The sequence below is a fragment of the Vigna angularis genome, chromosome 5 (assembly GCF_016808095.1).
Source record: "Vigna angularis cultivar LongXiaoDou No.4 chromosome 5, ASM1680809v1, whole genome shotgun sequence".
NCBI lineage: Eukaryota > Viridiplantae > Streptophyta > Magnoliopsida > Fabales > Fabaceae > Vigna > Vigna angularis.
The window spans coordinates 30,371,670-30,389,621 of NC_068974.1; the positions used below are offsets into that span (position 1 = coordinate 30,371,670).

At 31.7% G+C, this 17,952-nt stretch overlaps 1 protein-coding gene across 1 annotated transcript; it reads left to right on the forward strand.

Moving 5' to 3' along the window:
• The first annotated feature begins 1,680 nt into the window (after nt 1-1,680).
• LOC108340798 (probable beta-1,3-galactosyltransferase 2) lies at nt 1,681-6,114 on the forward strand. The gene is made up of 11 exons (XM_017578382.2): nt 1,681-2,197; nt 3,080-3,179; nt 3,280-3,350; nt 3,453-3,664; nt 3,775-3,835; nt 4,102-4,174; nt 4,264-4,384; nt 4,627-4,714; nt 4,812-4,937; nt 5,262-5,371; nt 5,506-6,114. The coding sequence occupies exons 1-11, from the start codon at nt 2,088-2,090 to the stop codon at nt 5,652-5,654; spliced, it is 1,221 nt and encodes a 406-aa protein (XP_017433871.1). The 5' UTR covers nt 1,681-2,087; the 3' UTR covers nt 5,655-6,114.
• Nucleotides 6,115-17,952: the final 11,838 nt, after the last annotated feature.

A 17,952-nucleotide genomic window follows, 5' to 3' on the forward strand; every position in this document is an offset into this window, starting at 1 on the left:
AGTTATGCTATTTACCCAAAAGGAAAAAAACAACCAAAATAAAAAGAACAAAAAACTTGTTTGTTTGTTTAATCATATGAAAATTCATCCGCATTGATTTCTATGTCAAAACATAATCTGTAACGTAAGTAACATTTTTCAAATTGAATTTTAAATATTTTTCTTTTTTTTAATAACAAAGCACTAGTATAAATCCAGTCAGTAATTAATCAATTAACTATATGCGGATGCAGGAAAAAATTTGAGAGCATATGATATGATTCTCTATCATAGAGATAAGATGATGATAAATCATTTTAAATATTTGAACAAATATATACTTCTTTTTTTCTTTCTTGTTTATGTACTAACAGATGTTTCAATGAAATTCTCACTTGACAATATAAAAAACTAATTACAAAAAAAAAAGACTGCTTTCTCAAACTATCCATTTAAGTACCTTAAAATATGAATATGAAAGGTTAACTAATTTTAATAAATTATTTGATAAACATATTTTTCGGAATACAAAACACACTATGCTATGATGGTAGTAGCTCCATTATCAATGGCGTTTTCGATGAATTTATGTATTTTAGTTAGTAAGGAAAGAGTTATTAGGGTTTTTAATTTATTAAATAAATCGTGAAGTTAAATAATTTCTTTTTAAAATAAAAAGTAGTATATTTTAAAAAAAATTTATAAAGAGAGTGCAATTTAAAATAGATTTAATTTTACAAAATTAATTTAATAAAATGATATTTGCACTCTTATCATCACATCTCAGTGTTAAATATTTTAAGAATTAAATATATTTTTGTTGTTAAATTTTCATTAATAATTAAATGAAAATGTAATTTGAATGTTAGAATGAAATACATTTAATATGTTAAAAGAATTTAATAGAATTGAATTAAATATATATTCGATTTTTTTAAAATTTAAGAACTACAACATATCAAAATTTGAAAAACGAATTTTAATTTCATGTAAAAATTTAAAAACTAAAATTATATTTATCTCATATTTTAAATATAAGATTAGAAAAACTTTATAATAAATAATATAACATATCCAATTTATAAATTTGAATACAAGAAATCAAATAAACTTGGTTAGAATATTCCAAATAAACTTAGTCAAAACATATTTTTAATTATTATAAAGAAAGTTAAATCTAAATTTAATTCAATATCATAAATTAACTTAATAAAATAAATTTACATCCACTTAAATAATATAATTTAACCATATTTGTAATGATAATGAAATTTATATAAAAAATTGAAGAAATTGCAAATCATAGTAAAAAAAATTCATGACATTCTGTTTTAAGGTAAAGCAATGAAATCATTGAAGTTGAAGCTAAGGTATGTAAGAGCTGACAAAACTCACCAATTAGTCAACAATAAAAAAAATCCCGTCCTTATATATAAATATAGAGTTATCAAATTGGATAAAACATATATATACCTACAATATTATATATATATTTTAACAGCAATAACAAATATAATTATGTATTGAAATAGAAAAAGGGAATGGAAGAGAAAGAGTGGATGGTGTTTTGAGCTGTTTATTTAATACTTGTGTGTGAGACTAGTTTGCACATGTTACACAGTGGAGAATGGTTGGTTTGGTTGAGAAGGTGTGGTTAGAAAATGTGAGGAGAAAGAGAGGACATTAATGTAATGACAAGAACATGTATTATTACTAGAGAGTTTCTATTAAAGAGATGAAAGGTAGGAGAAGGATTGTTTGGGCATTATGGTAAATGTAAAACTGGTCGGTTAGCCAGTCCCTTCACCACCCTTCAACGTCCCTTACCACACCTCCAAAGACGCACAGAAAAGAAATCACACCAAAACCAACCTCAACACCTTCACACATACCATAAAGCAAAACCAACAACACACACACAAATCACAACTTCAAAAACACACACCGTCTCTCTGTTCTTCTCCTCTCTTCTGTCTCTTCTGATTTTATCCATCTTTCTCTTTCTCTCCGCCCCTCTTGTATTCTTCTTCTTCTGAAGCTCCACTTCACTTTCAGAAACCCAGTTTCTCATCTGGGTTTTTGCCTGTTGAAGTGACAACATAAAAATTATGACTTGGAAGAGCAGAGGAGAATTGCCTTCTAGAAGCGTTATTTCGCAGAGATGGGCATTGTTTTTGTGCTTCGGAAGCTTCTGTGCTGGAATGCTCTTCACTACCAGGTTCCTCACTTTTTTCCAATTCCCATTTCTCCATTTCACACTTTTTTTATTCATAACTGATGATTTTTTTCTCCGTTTTTAACTTCTTGATCATTCTGTTTTGTCAACCGAGTTTGTGTATTTGAGTTGTTTGTTTAGTCTTGTAATCAGTGTTCTCAGATCTTTATGTGTCTGTGTGATTAATCATTGGTTTTCCTGTGTTTAATTCGTTGACTTGCTTGTGTGTTACTTTTCTCGTGTATCTTGCGTTCATTGAAGCTCGTAGAAGAATGGATTTAGATCTGGATTCGATTGCCATGAATGATTCTAAATCATCGTAACCTCTGGTTTAAGATTTCATCTTTACACTGTATGATTGACTCATATTGCTAAGTCAACTATGGTGTCTGGTCTCCTTCCTGGTTCAGTTCTCATTGCTTATGCTTTATGAATCTCTCTGAAAATTAAACCGCTATCTTTAGAGTAGAAAGCGTCTATGGATTGAGTCTATCAAAAGGGATAAGTCTCATATAATCGATAAAGGTCCGAATCTCCATTGAGAGAAGCGTCTATATTTCATGTCCAATTGTATTTCATTCAAGATTGTCTTCAAGAGGATGCTGAAAAAAAGGAAAAGAAAATACTGTGTACGTTACTTGGCATTCTCGTATTTTTTTTCCTATGGTAGTTGTGTAATAAGTATACCTGTTAACTTTGAACCTGAAAAGTGGTTTGGTTAATTTTTGGATCTGGGTTGCTAATATTTCAGACAACTTGTTTGTCGGTGCGTTAGATTTTAATAAATGCAGCTTCATTGCATAAGGGTATTGCCTTGGCAACCGGTAAAGTGGTTATTACGTTATGGTACTTTTTTCTGATGTGAAATGTTAATGTTTATAACAGGATATGGACAATTCCTGAAAATAACAAAGGACTAGCCCGACCCACGGCTGCAGAAACTGATAAATTGAATGTTGTTTCAGAAGGTTGCAATTCCAGAATTGTAAGCACCGACAGTCACGTGGTTGCTGAACCTTTTCTACTTTTGAAATCTGAAATTCATTATTTTATTTTTTAATTATGTCTCTTGGTGAACCCTTTAGATGCAAGAATTGGAAATGAAGCGCGATAAAGACATTTATGGGGAAGTTTACAAGAGTCATAATTCCATTCAGTAAGTTATATGTAGAGCCATGATGATACTGTTATAAGTGTTGTTAGCATTATTTTGTGATTTTGCATGTCAAACTTAACTTAAGGGAGAGTGTTAATGTAGAACGTTGGACAAGACTATTTCAAACTTAGAGATGGAATTGGCTGCTGCAAGGGCAACTCAGGAGTCTCTACGAAGTGGTGCTCCTGTTTCAGATGATATAAGGATGAGTGAATCATCTGGTAAGAGAAAGTACCTTATGGTCGTTGGTATTAATACTGCATTTAGCAGCAGGAAAAGAAGGGACTCGGTTCGTGCCACTTGGATGCCACAAGGTTTATAATTCAACTCCATTTCTTAATATTTTCAGTTTTTTTTTTGCCATTTAGCTAATTTTCTGGTTAAGTTTTGTGATGGTTGGTTCTTTTGTTAACGTGGAAAATAGGTGAGAAAAGAAAGAAGCTAGAGGAGAAGGGTATCATCATCCGCTTTGTAATTGGACACAGGTAGATATGCCATCTCTATTTAAATGATTTTGTTACATAATTAGCAACATTATCATGCGTTTTTCTCCATCCAAAATCAACATGCTTCAGTAAAAGATTACATTGCATGCACTTATTAGATCCAAAATCAACATGTATTCAATCTATATTTTAGTGTACCAGATATGAGGTACTGCACACATGATATATCCAGCAATTTATCAGTCATAACCAATGAATATATTTGATGAATTATAATTTGATAAATTTTTTTCTCCTTTATCTAGTGCTACATCAGGGGGAATTCTAGACAGAGCTATTGAAGCTGAGGACAGAAAGCATGGAGATTTCTTGAGGCTGGTAATTTGACACATGCGTTCCTTTTTGCTTCATTGCTGCTACCTTCCCTTGCATGTCCCTTTCCACATATTTATACTTTGTTTATGCAGAATCATGTGGAAGGATACCTTGAATTGTCAGCAAAGACAAAAACCTATTTTGCCACTGCTGTGAACTTGTGGGATGCTGATTTCTATGTCAAAGTTGATGATGATGTTCACGTAAATATAGGTATTAATAGTTCTAAAAAATCTGAAAATCTCCAACTGTTTGTATAAAATTAACATGAGGAGTACTTGTTTTGTGATTAACCAACACTCTTCTTGGGCGTAGAACGTGTTCACTTATTAACAATGTAATAAAATAACATACCAGCAACTCTTAGCATGAGTTTTATGTTTCCATAATAAGTATGCATGATATTGTTTTAACATGAACTTTCTATTCTGAGTCTCTTGTTCTTTCTGCTTCAGCAACACTGGGGGAAACTCTGGTTAGGCACCGATCGAAACCACGCATATACATTGGATGCATGAAATCTGGGCCAGTCCTATCTCAAAAGTAAGAACTTCTTGTCCTTTTATCTTTGTTTTTTCATTGAGTTGAATTGTTAAAGCTCTTTGACTTAAGCTTGTTACCTGCCTTCCTTGTTCCACAGAGGAGTAAGATACCATGAACCTGAGTACTGGAAATTTGGAGAGGCTGGAAACAAGTATTTCCGACATGCCACAGGGCAGTTGTATGCCATTTCAAACGATTTGGCTACATACATATCAATTAACCAGTAAGTTCTACTTCCTCTCATTTATGAAGGAAAAAAAAAGACTAATTGTAAATTGGGCAAACTACTCTCACACCCTTTAATTACACCCAATGTCTTTCTCTTCTACGTCAATACATCAACCTCCCTCAATTTATGAAACATAATGAGATATGAAGGACTTTTGTATTAATAGGTGCTATATTATTATACAAAATTGAGGATGGCCTGTGTAGGGTAAAAGAAAAAAAAGGGACATTGGCTGTAATAACATAACATTCCTGTAGTATGAGTGTAGTTACATCTATAAATTGAATCAAATCAATGGTATATGTTGTTTTGTCTCAGGGATGTTCTTCACAAGTATGCCAACGAGGATGTCTCACTAGGATCTTGGTTTATTGGACTTGATGCGGAGCATATAGATGATAGAAGACTTTGCTGTGGCACTCCTCCAGGTGACTATTTTTCCTGAATGTATAAACCAGTTGTGACTCTTAAGAGATCTATATGATCATACCATTACCTATTGGCTTGCTTTCAAAGTATAATCAAACTTTCAAACATTTGAGTTGGTCACTCTTGCTTGCAGATTGTGAGTGGAAGGCCCAAGCAGGCAACATTTGTGTTGCATCGTTTGATTGGAGCTGCAGTGGAATTTGCAGGTCTGCTGAGAGGATTAAAGAGGTACATAGGAGGTGTGGAGAGGGTGAGAATGCTTTGTGGAGTGCCTCTTTCTAGGAGGTTACGTTGGAGCTCTTCCTAACTCAGGAAGATTATACTACTAAGGCAACATGAATGAAGCCTGCAACATTTTTTTTTCTCTCTTATTCTATAGTTCTGTGCAGTGTAGTGAAATGTTATTTTACACAAGAAAGAAGTTGTGAGAGTGTGTGAGAGAGAATATGATGCTTGCTCCCATGGACCTTCTGCATTTTAAGAGGAGATTGACCATGGCAGCACAGCTAGTAAGAAGAGGATGCACCAGATGCATAGTCCAACATCATATCCATTCTTTGATGCTTGAAGGGCCACTCAGTTTGTTCATAGTTGCATGGCTATCAAGCTCCTAATAAATAGAGATATAATATAATTGGTGGCTGTTGCTGCCTTTGTTTCTTCTGCCTCAACTTCATTTTTCTGTTTTGGTTGAAATGAAATTATTCAATGATATCTACTTGTTCTACATCTAAATTTGCCACATCCAACAAGCAAGTTCAGCTCCAACCTTCAAATAAAAATGGTGATTGGTAAAATTTTCTTAAAGGTACACCTGCATCTGTCCCTATAATTGTATTTTCTTTTAAATTGTTCTTATTCAGACTTATTCACATGAATATATGCTTTAATATGCATATCTTTATCTAATGAAATTCTAATTGCGGTATTCTATTTTACTTAATTTTAACATTGTAAGTAATAAAGTATTTGCTTGACAAAATAGTTAAACATAAATTTTATTATGACACTTATTAACTGTGAAAAGTGAACAAAAGTATTTTATAAAAATTATATATATACATATATATATATATATATATATATAAATTGATTAAAAAATGTTTTAATATATAATTATTTATTTTCTCAAACACGTTTTAAATATTTGCACTGTAATGATAAATATATTATGCAAGTATGAATATAGTAAGATATTATACTATTTATATTATGAATAATTTTTTAACAAGGAGGCCTAAGGTTCTATGATTAATCATATTTGAATAAACTTTGACGAAAGAGAACTTGGATCAGATTTTTGATAAGAGAAAAAAGTAATTTTGTTATTAAAGTATATTAAAATGGTTAAAGTACTTGGTTATGTATTTATTTCCTCAATACATTAACTAATATATATATATATATATATATAAAGAAACATTTAGAACCAGAAAAATACCTTTGAAAAAATTGAATATAAAGTCTATTTTGGAATGATGCTACGTTTCACATGTTACTTTCTTAACTATTATGTTATTACTTAATGGATAAATTGTGTATATGTTATTATTTATTTTTATAAAATTTACAAATTTAAAAAAAAAAAATACTTAGAGGTAGAAATATTGAGGTTCTTTATATCAATTAGGTTCCCTCGGGTAGATAAAACTTATAAAAAGTTCCTCTTATATTTCAGAAGTATTTTTCAGTTTTCAAAATAAGAGAAAATTCTGCTTTCTTACTTGTCGATCTTGTTTCTTTCTTCCACCACGTCGCTTGATCTTTTTCTCCCCACGTGGATTCTGTCTCACCATGGCATAATCAGGGTACATATGATATTATTAAATTAGTTTAATCAATATATCGTTAATTTATTTAATATTTTTTTAATACTTAATGTATTTTTAGATTGATCTAGTTAACTTATGAAATGATTTATTTAATTTTTTTATATTCGTCTAATAGTATGAATATAATTTTTAGTTTTTTGCTAACTTGTACAATTAACTCTATTAATGTTTTTTTCTTTCCCATTATATAAAATGACTAGTTTAATATATTTTTTATTATATTTGTTTAATTAATTAATGTATATATATTCATTTAATATTTATTGTTAGATTTATTTATTGTATTTTGTTATATTTATTTTATATGGATTGATAGACTTGTTTAATAATTTTTTTATAGCAATTTAGTATGTTATTAAACTTGTATAATTAATATACGTATAATATATATTTGTAATCTTATTTAATAACAATATGAATATATTAATAGTATATTTTAGGTTAAACTCCTTCGGAGGTTTCTATTTATGTGGGGTTTTTTCAGTTTGATTTTCGTCTTTTTAAGTTTTGTCAATTTGGTCCTTTATAATGAAAAATTAACTCAATTTGGTCTCTATCGTTAAATTGACTTAACGGAGTTCAGTTTTTGATGAGTTATGATGTTGACGTGGATAAATTTTTAAATGTGGCATTTTATAAATTAAAAATTAGATTTCTGGATGGATTTTAAAACTTGGCATCACTTATTTTTAAATTTTAGGGATTTAGGGTTCGTTGTTTTTGAAGATTTAAAAGTATTTCAAGATTTGAAAGAGGGAAGTGGGAAAACGCAAGACGATTTGTTCCTTGATCAAAATTCTTTCTTCAACAAAACCGAAGAACATTTCAGTGATCTTCCAAAGGGCGAAAGAGAGACACATTCGAAGTGTGCGTGAAGATCAAACCATGGACAACGAACTGCTCGAGCTGCAACGACAAATCGAGTTCGTGCAGCAACCCAAGTTGAGCATTCAATTATTAGAGCGAAAAGTCGTCGAATTGGTCCAAAAATTCCAGCAACTCCAAATCATAGATTTCGAACTTCTCCACACTGTCTCCGACAAAGAGTACATCACTCTCGTGTGCTTTCTTTATTTCTTCTTTTGTAGATTCGGTGCGTTCAGGTTCGGTCTGTGGATGATGCGGTTAACACCAGAATAATAATCCTGGTCTGCTGAAGAATGCTTCAATCCACATTAGAGATAGCAATGGTGTAACTATAGCCTTTGCCGGTCACACTGACCCTCTTTTTCCTCCACCATCGTATCCCTTTCCACTTGCTTCCTTTAGACCCGACGATGGAGGGAAGTCTGAATGCCTTGACCCTTAACTTCCTCAAGTTCCTCCTTTAGATCCTTTTCAGATCCCAAACAATGCCACTGTACGAACCCCACCTAAAAACGCTCCCTTTATTAATTACAGAAGATGAACAATGTGATCAAATGGATAGTGGAAAATGCATATCTTCCAACGATCCACTTCTTGATTCTAGCATATATTTTAAGAAATAATCAATTTAAAATAGAGGAAACTGAGGCAGGACATGGGCCATCAGCGTGAATTTGGACGATGATGCGTGAGCCGTTTCGGATGAAGCATCCCTTAGATCGTCCAATTTTAATCCCAATTCAATTCAATGAACCCTAATTTTAAAATGTTTTAGAAAAATCCTAATTTTAAAAATGTTTGTTTAAGAAAATGTCACGTACAAGGGTTTCATTAAAAAAAACCACGTATAAGGGTTTGTGAGTGCCACGTCTCAAAAGCTGTCCACGTCACCCTCACACCTCATAAAAAACTTAACTCCGTTAAGCTAATTGAACGACAGGGACCGAATTGAGTCAAATTTTTATTATAAAGGACCAAATTGGCAAAACTTAAAAGACGGGGATCAAACTGGGAAAACTCCACATAAATACGTACCTTCGAAAGGGTTTAACCTATATTTTAAAATTATTAATTTGTTAACTTTTACTTTCTTTTTGTTGTTTATTAAAATTAAGAGTTCTAAGGTTTTGAACTTAAAAATAGTAAAAAATGAATTCAAAAGAATGTAAAAAAGTATATATTATTTTTAAATAATAATATTTTTATCGAGTATTTATTAAATTTTAAAAAATCCTTATTCTATATCTTTTCAACCGAGGACAAAAATAATAGATGGACAAGGACATGTAGCTTTCTCAAAAATAAACTAAAAATAAAATAAATAAGAAAATATTTTTTACAATTTTCTTAAGTAACATAAGCATAACTAGGTTCACTTTCATTTTCTTGAAAATCAGTAAAACACAGGCCTCTTAGTATCTATTAATAGACAAAATGCCACGTTTCGGTCATACATAATTTTTTATTGAAAAAGGTTGAAGACGATAACGTATTTAGTTTTTTTTTTCATTGATTGATTTGATTTTACGTCATTGTTCATTGAGCTACATTACTGTGTTTTGTTTTTAATGTGTTCAATTAGTTTAATGACAAAACTGAATTAATTTAATTTTTCAAAATTAAAAATTCTTAAGATAAAAAAATTCAAGAAAGACCCTTCCAATACGAAATCTTTGAAATATTAAACCTTTTAAAATAATAGTACTATCTCTTATTGAAGGTCTTTGTGATTGAATGAGTTTGAGAAAATTTGAAAGTAAATTTTTTGTTGTTTATTTAAGTAAATTTTAAAGGTAAATGAGAGTAGATTTGAAAGTAAAATTTGTAACAATTAGTGTGAAATTTGATTTATGTAACACATTAAAAATATTTACTTCCAAATTTACTCTTATTTACTTTCAAAATCGACAAAAAATTTATCCTCAAATTTTTTCAATTTCATTCCATCACTCTTCCCAGATATATAACTACCAATTATCGTTATTAAAAGTAATAAATTAATATAAAATTATCCTGCATCAGAATATCTGAAACCATTTTGGAGATGAAGTAAGAGACTGACAACGATATTGTTTTAGAAAGCTGAAAAATGAGAGAGAAATGGAGAGCGAGAATTTTTTCTCTTTTTTTTATTTTTTTATAAATAGATTACAGAAAACACGTGCAATGACAAATATTAAATAAGATAAAATTTCATAGCTGTAATATTCTTTCTTACTTGTTGCCAATGCCAAATTTCAACTTGACGAACTCCATTTTGGTAATTTAGTTAATAAGCTGCACCTAGATTATTATTTTTTGTATAAGTCTATGTCATTTATTTTAACTTATCTTGTCTTTTAAATGCCGAATATTAACATTAGTAATATGATATGAACTTTCACAAGATTAATTAATGTGACCTACATGACAATTTTTCTTCAAAATAATCTAAAATTTATATAAATAAAATACTGTCTCAAATAATATTTATATAGAAAACACATTTTTTTTCAAGTTAGAATTCAGTTCTCGAATCTTGAATTATGTTACTTTATGTAATTTTTTTTCTTCAAAAATATAATTTTCTTTCTTTAATTGAAAAAGAAAATAAAAAATACAGTTCAATTGTTTTCCAACTAAATTTTGATCTGAAAAAAATGTACCATCTATATGTACAGTACATTGTATTTATTATCTAGATTTTTCTTTTCAATTCTAATATGCTATTTAGATATAAAAAAATTCTCAATACATTCCCATAAAAAAAATACTTTTGTAATTTTACAGTAAAATCATGATTTTGAACTAAATCAAAATTATTTCAATCACTCTAGCTTTTTCTTAAACTTTTGTTCCATGTTAATCAATACTAAAATAATAACATCACACATCATATTCAACTTTTTAGTATATGTGAAACACTAAACATTTTTTTTATTATATACAGGTGTTATCATTTAATAATATGATAGAATAGTTACTGTATTAATAAAATTAAGCTTTCAGTTATTACAAAATAACCATAAAATTCAAACTTTACAAACATTTCCTATATTACTGCAAAACTATATACATAACCGAACAGTTATATACAAAATTAAAGTGGTGACCGAACGGTTCACCCAAAACTAAGACTATACACATGACCGATCGGTCATAAATCTACTATGCAGGATTTTCAACTTCCAGCTCCTGCTCCAACGTACACCCCTCTCCCTCTGCTCACATTCAAGAAGGATGATCATCGCAAGAAAAAAACCAAACAAAAACATGGACAAAACAGGAAATAAGGGTAAGCTACTACAATTTAATTGGGCATTGATACATACAATTCATACAAATACAAACAATATAGTACCGAGCACTACAACAGTTAAAACCAACACCTGACTTGACCATCCGGATTGTATGAATATGTAGCTTGAGGTCGTTCATGCACTCGGGTGGTGTAGTAATTAGAAAACCATCAGCTGCCACCCGAGGTTAGTCCGTTATAACTCACCCAAGAACCTATGAGCTAGGACCTCCTACCATTCTCACACAATGCATTACCCATCTCTACTTGAGAATTGGTAATCGTAAGAATATCAGGATGAATTCCGTGGATTTCACCATCCATATTCATACTTTACCACTTCAATACACCTTTTACTGAGACATTCCTCATTGGAATTCTCTTCCACATTACTTGAAACACATACCTTATTTGAATATCAACATAATTTTCATACTCAATTGATCAATACAACCATTTAAATAAATCAAAATCAATTAGTGAACCTAACATTTAAAGACCAAAAATAATCATAGACCGAACAATAACAACCAACCCTGAATACGACCGAACGAAAACTCACTAATTATGACAAAATCGAACACGTAAAGCTTATACCGAACACTTAAAATTATTGGACCCTTGGTGTAAGACCGAACGATATTTATCTATTCTCAACACGAGACCGAACGGTTAACATACTAAGCGAGGATGAGAATTAGCTGATTACTAGGACTAACTAAAATACTACTACGAAACTGAATGGTATAACCTAAGATGAACAATTATAATTCAATCCGAACACTTAGGATTAATCTTACAAACTATTCATCAAACCTAACACTTTTTAATGAAACTGAACGTTATGACAATATGATCAGACTATGCACAGGAACAACTATCTCAGTAAAATCAATGTATTTAAGCCTAGTATAAGGAGGAGATTTAATACTAATATAAGAACTATTGCTAACCAGAATACCCAATCCGATACAACTGATCATTAATACTTAATCATAAATACTTAGAATACCAATCACTCACCTAAAAATCGAGCGGTCATGTGCTGGTAAGACTAAAATGCTAACTCTATATTGATAAATTATTAACTGACCATGACCGAACGGTCGAGACCGAACACAGCTTTTCTGCATAATTCTGCATAACTCTTATAAACTCATACATAACCACAAAAACCCAGAAACATACATTTCATACCATCATAAATCATCAAATCAATTCATTCCATACATACACAGAATCATCCCACACACAATTAAATTAAATAGCTTCCCTTACCTCGTAATAGAAAGAAACGCTCTCAAAGAATATCTTGCTCACCACCAAAAATCTCAGAACCTAAGATTCACTGATTTGGGAAAAATAGACCAACCACCAACCAAAAATGTGATTAGAACCTTAGAAGAAGAAGAAGAAGAAGATAAACACATGCAAACAGAACTTGGTTTGCATGTGCCTGAAACTTAGATTTTCTTAAAAGTAGAAAGACCTACCAGCTCAAAGCACCACTTGATCGTTTGAAAAGAGAACCCTTGCCACCAACAAACCTAAACACCCTCTGATGAATGATCAGATGAAGAAAAACGTGAAATCAGTGGAGGAAAGTATGATATTTTAGAGAGAAGGAGGAAAAAATGAGTTTTCAGAAAGTTAGGGAAGAGATTGCATGCAGAAAGTGACACTTGATTTGAAATTTTCCCTTAAATACTACCGTAAAAAATCGATCGGTCCACTCCGCTGCTCACACCTGTCTTCCACTTTCTAAATTTCTAAATTCTCACCCCTCCACCTGGCTTCCACTACTCTACATAATTTAAGGGTTATTTTGATTATTATAAAATTATCTATATTTTATTTACATAATTTCATCACTTTTCACTTAGAATTAACTTGGATTAATTTGTGATAAAGGTAAAATTAATTTTGATCACATAATCAGTACAACTATTTACAACGAATAAAGTATTTGAGTTTTTGAGATGATTTCTTTTTATGTAAGATTGGTACCTATATGAAAAACGACTTTTCAATTAACATTAAAATACAGTAAAGTTAAAACAAATCTATGCTCTTCTGCAGAATTATTAGCCATTAACAATTTATTAAGCATATGCCATAAGAAAATAAGAACAGTAAAACGGGAAAGAATTTTTTATTCAAGATAGAAATTGAAATAAAAATAGAAATTAATCAGAAATAGAAGAAACATTAAATCATAATTAAATATAGACTTAATTATTTGTGATTAAATTAAATTGCACTCTCTTTTAAGAGGAAGAACTTAAAGATGAGAGTAAAAGATTGAGTTTGATGAAAAAATGTTCTAAAAGTTTAATTTTTGAAAACATTTCATATGTTCTGGAAAAATAGTGAGAGAAATATTCTTTTGAAAATCATATTCTTATAAACATCTTATATGTTCAGGAAAGATTGTACTGGAAGTTCATTTTGGAAAATGAATTTTATAAAGTATTTCATTTATTTTGGAAAATTTATTTCAAAAAGTTTGCCTTCAAAAGCTTATTTAAAAATGAATATGGAAAGTTTGTTCAGTAAGATTTCCAGAATAGTGAAACGGATAATTTAAAAGTTACACTGAAATTTACGTGAAATATAGAATGGTTATGCTAAAAATTATGGGAGTGCAAGTAGTAACAATGGGATGTAAAAAACAAAAGCCTTCATTCAGTGGCTTGAACTCAATCCAACAAACTTTTCACCTCGGCCCAATAGTATATTGGCTAGCCCAAACTTCTTTGTATAAGACAATCGGCCTTATGGTTTCTTTCTACACCTCTATAGAATTGTGTACAGATTTCAAATTACGTTACTCATTAACCTATTTTTCTTCCTTTTACTTACAGCTTTATTTTGAAGCAAGCCGGTCTGATATTAGTATTTTGCATTGTTTGTTTGTGCAACATATTATCTTCCTTATCTTGTGTTGTCACAGTTGCGTGTCCTATGAACTTCTTAAGGTAAGTTGTTTTTCCTCTCTTATGTTATTTTGGTTTTGTTGGAGAGATTTTGGATTGGTTGACATGTAAAGATTTCAAATTATTCCATTTAAAACAATATAATGGACCAACCAAATCTACAAGTTAAAAAATAAAATGTTATATTTTAGCTTGTATAATTTATATATATCTTTTTGCAATATTTGTCAACAATTCAAATTATGAAATTTGTAATGTGTTTCTATAGTGGGATATTTCGAGACTGCATAGATTATAAAAATGCATTTTTTTATTAAGTAATTTTACTTTTTGACATGACTTTTGTTGATATTAATCTGAATTACACAACTATAATAATTGTCTCTGAGAGTTAGTTTTATATACGTTTTCAGATTATATACACTGATTGTATTCATTCTTCAATTAATGAGAAAATTGTCTCACTTTCTCAAGCTCTCTCCCTCTTTGCATATTCCCTATCTCTGCATAATTGTATAATAGAAGCATAACAGTGGTATCAAAGCTAGGTTGTGTGGCCTTGGAGCAACGGTGAAGTTCAAGAAACCCATCAAGAAAGAAGTCTCGTAGAAGCGATGGCTGGAGTAATTCATAGCAACCTGCCGGTGTTTGATGGCAAAGGCTATGACGACTAATGTGTCAAGATGGAAGCAATTCTTGGCTTCCAAGAAGTGGATGACATTGTGAAAAAAGGTTTCAGAGAACCTTTGAAGAATGATACAGAAGAGATGAAGAAAGAATACAAGGAGAACAAGCGGTTGGATTGCAAAGCCAGGATGTTGTTGTATTAGTGCATATCTGCGGCAATTTTCCAGAAGGTGTTGAAGGTTGCCACGACAAAGGAGGTATGAGATATTTTTCAAGAAGGGTATGGTAATTCTAGGAAAGTAAAGAAGATTAGGTTGCAGTCTTTACAAAGACAGTATGAGCTTCTATGCATGGGAGAAAGTGAGACCATTGTAGAATACATTGGAAAAATCCAAGTTGTTGTGAATGCAATGAGGTCGTGCGACAAGATTGTGAAAGATAGGAAGATAATTGAAAATTTTCTCAAGACTGTAACTCCTCAGTATGATCATATCGTCATTGTGATAGAAGAATGTAAGGATCTTGAAGTTATGAGGGTGGAAGAACTGCAAAACTCGTTAGAAGCACATGAGTAGAGGTTGATTGAGAGAAGGAATGCGGACAAAAGCACAAACCAAGGCATAAATCAAGCCTTGCAAGCTAGGTCTGATCAAAAGATGAGAGGTCGTGGAACTGGAAGAGGTAGAGGACGTTCAAGAAGTGGACGTGGTAGAGGCAAAAATTCAAATGCTTCTGAAAAATAGAAGAAGAGAACGATAATGTCCAGAAAGATGCAAACAGGAGAGGCTGTTTCTATTGCAGAATATTTGTTGAACAGAAGCCCAACAAAGGCTTTGTCAAATTGTACCCCTGGAGAAGCATGGTCTGGAGTTAAGCCAACTGCACATCATTTGAGGATTTTTGGATCAGTTTGCTACAAACATGTGCTGGATGAAAGAAGAAGGAAGCTGGATGATAAGAGTGAGACTCTTATTCTAGTTGGCTATCATCCAACAGGTGCCTACAGGTTATACAATGTAGAAAAGAAGCAGATTGTCATTAGCCGAGATGTGATGGTAGATGAAGCTGCAACGTTCGACTGGAAGGAGGTTGAGGCAAAGTCAGATTGTGTGCCAAGTTGGTTAGAAGATAAGAGTTCTGTTGCAAAATATGCCACTGCAGATAATGGAGTCAATAATAGGAGATCCCAAAGAACAAGATTTCCATCTACCAGACTTGTATACCATGAAGTATTCACTGATAGTGATATAACAGATTCTGGTGATCTGGTTCATTATGCGTTTTTAGCTGATGCAAAAGCCTTGACTTGGAAGCAAACAATTGATGTAAAGGAATAGAAAGAAGCCATGATTGAAGAGCTGAAGGCAATTGAAAAGAACAAAACCTGGGAGATGGTAGATTTGCCTCAACACAAACAACCTATTAAAGTCAAATGGGTGTTTAAGACAAAGTACAAACCGAATAGAGAAGTGGCAAAGCTTAAAGCCAGATTGGTTGCAAAGGGTTTTTTGCAAAAACCTGGAATTGATTTCACCGAAGTCTTTGCACCAGTAGCAAGGCTTGAAACTGTGAGGTTGGTGATTGTTGTGGACAACTTCAAAGAGTGGAAAATCTACCAAATGGATGTTAAATCTGCGTTCTTGAATGGACGATTGGAGGAAGAAGTTTATGTGAAACAACCTCCAAGATTTGAGAAAAAAGGAGAAGAACAGAAAATATATAGATTAAACAAGGCTTTATACGGTCTCAGATAGGCACCTCGGGCCTGGAACAAACATATCAATGCTTTGCTCATCAAACTTGGATTTCAGAAATGCACTATGGAATTTGGAATCTATGTGAAAGTTATTGGATAGCAAGGTATTCTATTGGTTCGCCTGTATGTAGATGACCTACTTGTAACAGGAGATTTAGTGGAGGAAATTGAAGCTTTTAAAAGAAGAATGAAAGAAGAGTATGAGATGATAGATCTTGGAAATCTAAGTTATTTTATGGGGCTGGAGTTCTTGTTGACAGAAGATGGAATGTTTCTTCACCAAAGAAGATATATATCTGAAGTCTTAAAAAGGTTCAACATGGAAAAATGCAACAGTGCTGCAATACCTATTATGGAAAATTTGAAGTTGACTAACCAAACTGATGAAAGAAAGGTAGATGAACCCTGTATAAGCAAATTGTAGGATCTCTCAGGTACATCTGCAATAGCAGACCTGACATAAGCTATGGAGTTGGGCTAGTTAGTAGGTTTATGAATGATTCAAGGCAGTCCCACTTTGCAGCTGCTAAGGACATCTTGCGCTACCTAAAAGGAACAACAAACTACGATATTTTCTTCCCTAAGAAGTCTAGGAGAGTAGATGGAATACTGGAGGCATGGTGTGATTCGGACTGGTGTGGTGACAAGGTAGACAGGAAGAGCACATATGGTTATTTGTTCAAACATATGGGAACACCAATTTCCTGGTGTTCGAAGAAACAAAAGGTAGTTGCTCTCTCCTCATGTGAAGCTGAGTATATTGTCTCTGCAGAAACAACATGCCAATGTGTGTGGTTGGAAACCATTTTTGATGAATTAAAGCTTGAGTATAAACGGCATGTACAACTTTTAGTAGACAATAAATTTGCTATTAGCTTGTCAAAAAATCCAGTGTTTCATGGAAGAAGTAAGCACATTGAAACGAAGTTTCATTTCTTAAGATATCAAGTTGACAAAGGGAGGCTGAAATTGAATCGCTGCTACACAGAAGATCAAGCTGTTGATGTTTTCACTAAAGCCTTGAAGCAGAACAAATTTGAGAAACGAAGGGATTTTCTTAGTGTCAAATTGATAGAGAATTCATATTAAGGAAGGTGTGTTGATATTAATCTGAATTACACAACTGTAATAACTATCTCTGATAGTTAGTTTCATATATGTTTTCTGATTCTGATTGTATTCATTCTTCAATTAATGAGAAAATTGTCTCACTTTCTCAAGCTCTCTTCTTCTCTGCATATTCCCTGTCTCTACATAACTGTATAATAGTAGCATTCTTTTGTGT

What these genes read in the sequence shown, in the direction of transcription:
- LOC108340798 (XM_017578382.2), top strand. Translation starts at nt 2,088, where the DNA reads ATGACTTGGAAGAGCAGAGGAGAATTGCCTTCTAGAAGCGTTATTTCG. An exon ending in GGAATGCTCTTCACTACCAG is followed by an intron (nt 2,198 to 3,079) that starts GTTCCTCACTTT and finishes TGTTTATAACAG; the next exon opens with GATATGGACAATTCCTGAAA. An exon ending in TGCCACTTGGATGCCACAAG is followed by an intron (nt 3,665 to 3,774) that starts GTTTATAATTCA and finishes CGTGGAAAATAG; the next exon opens with GTGAGAAAAGAAAGAAGCTA.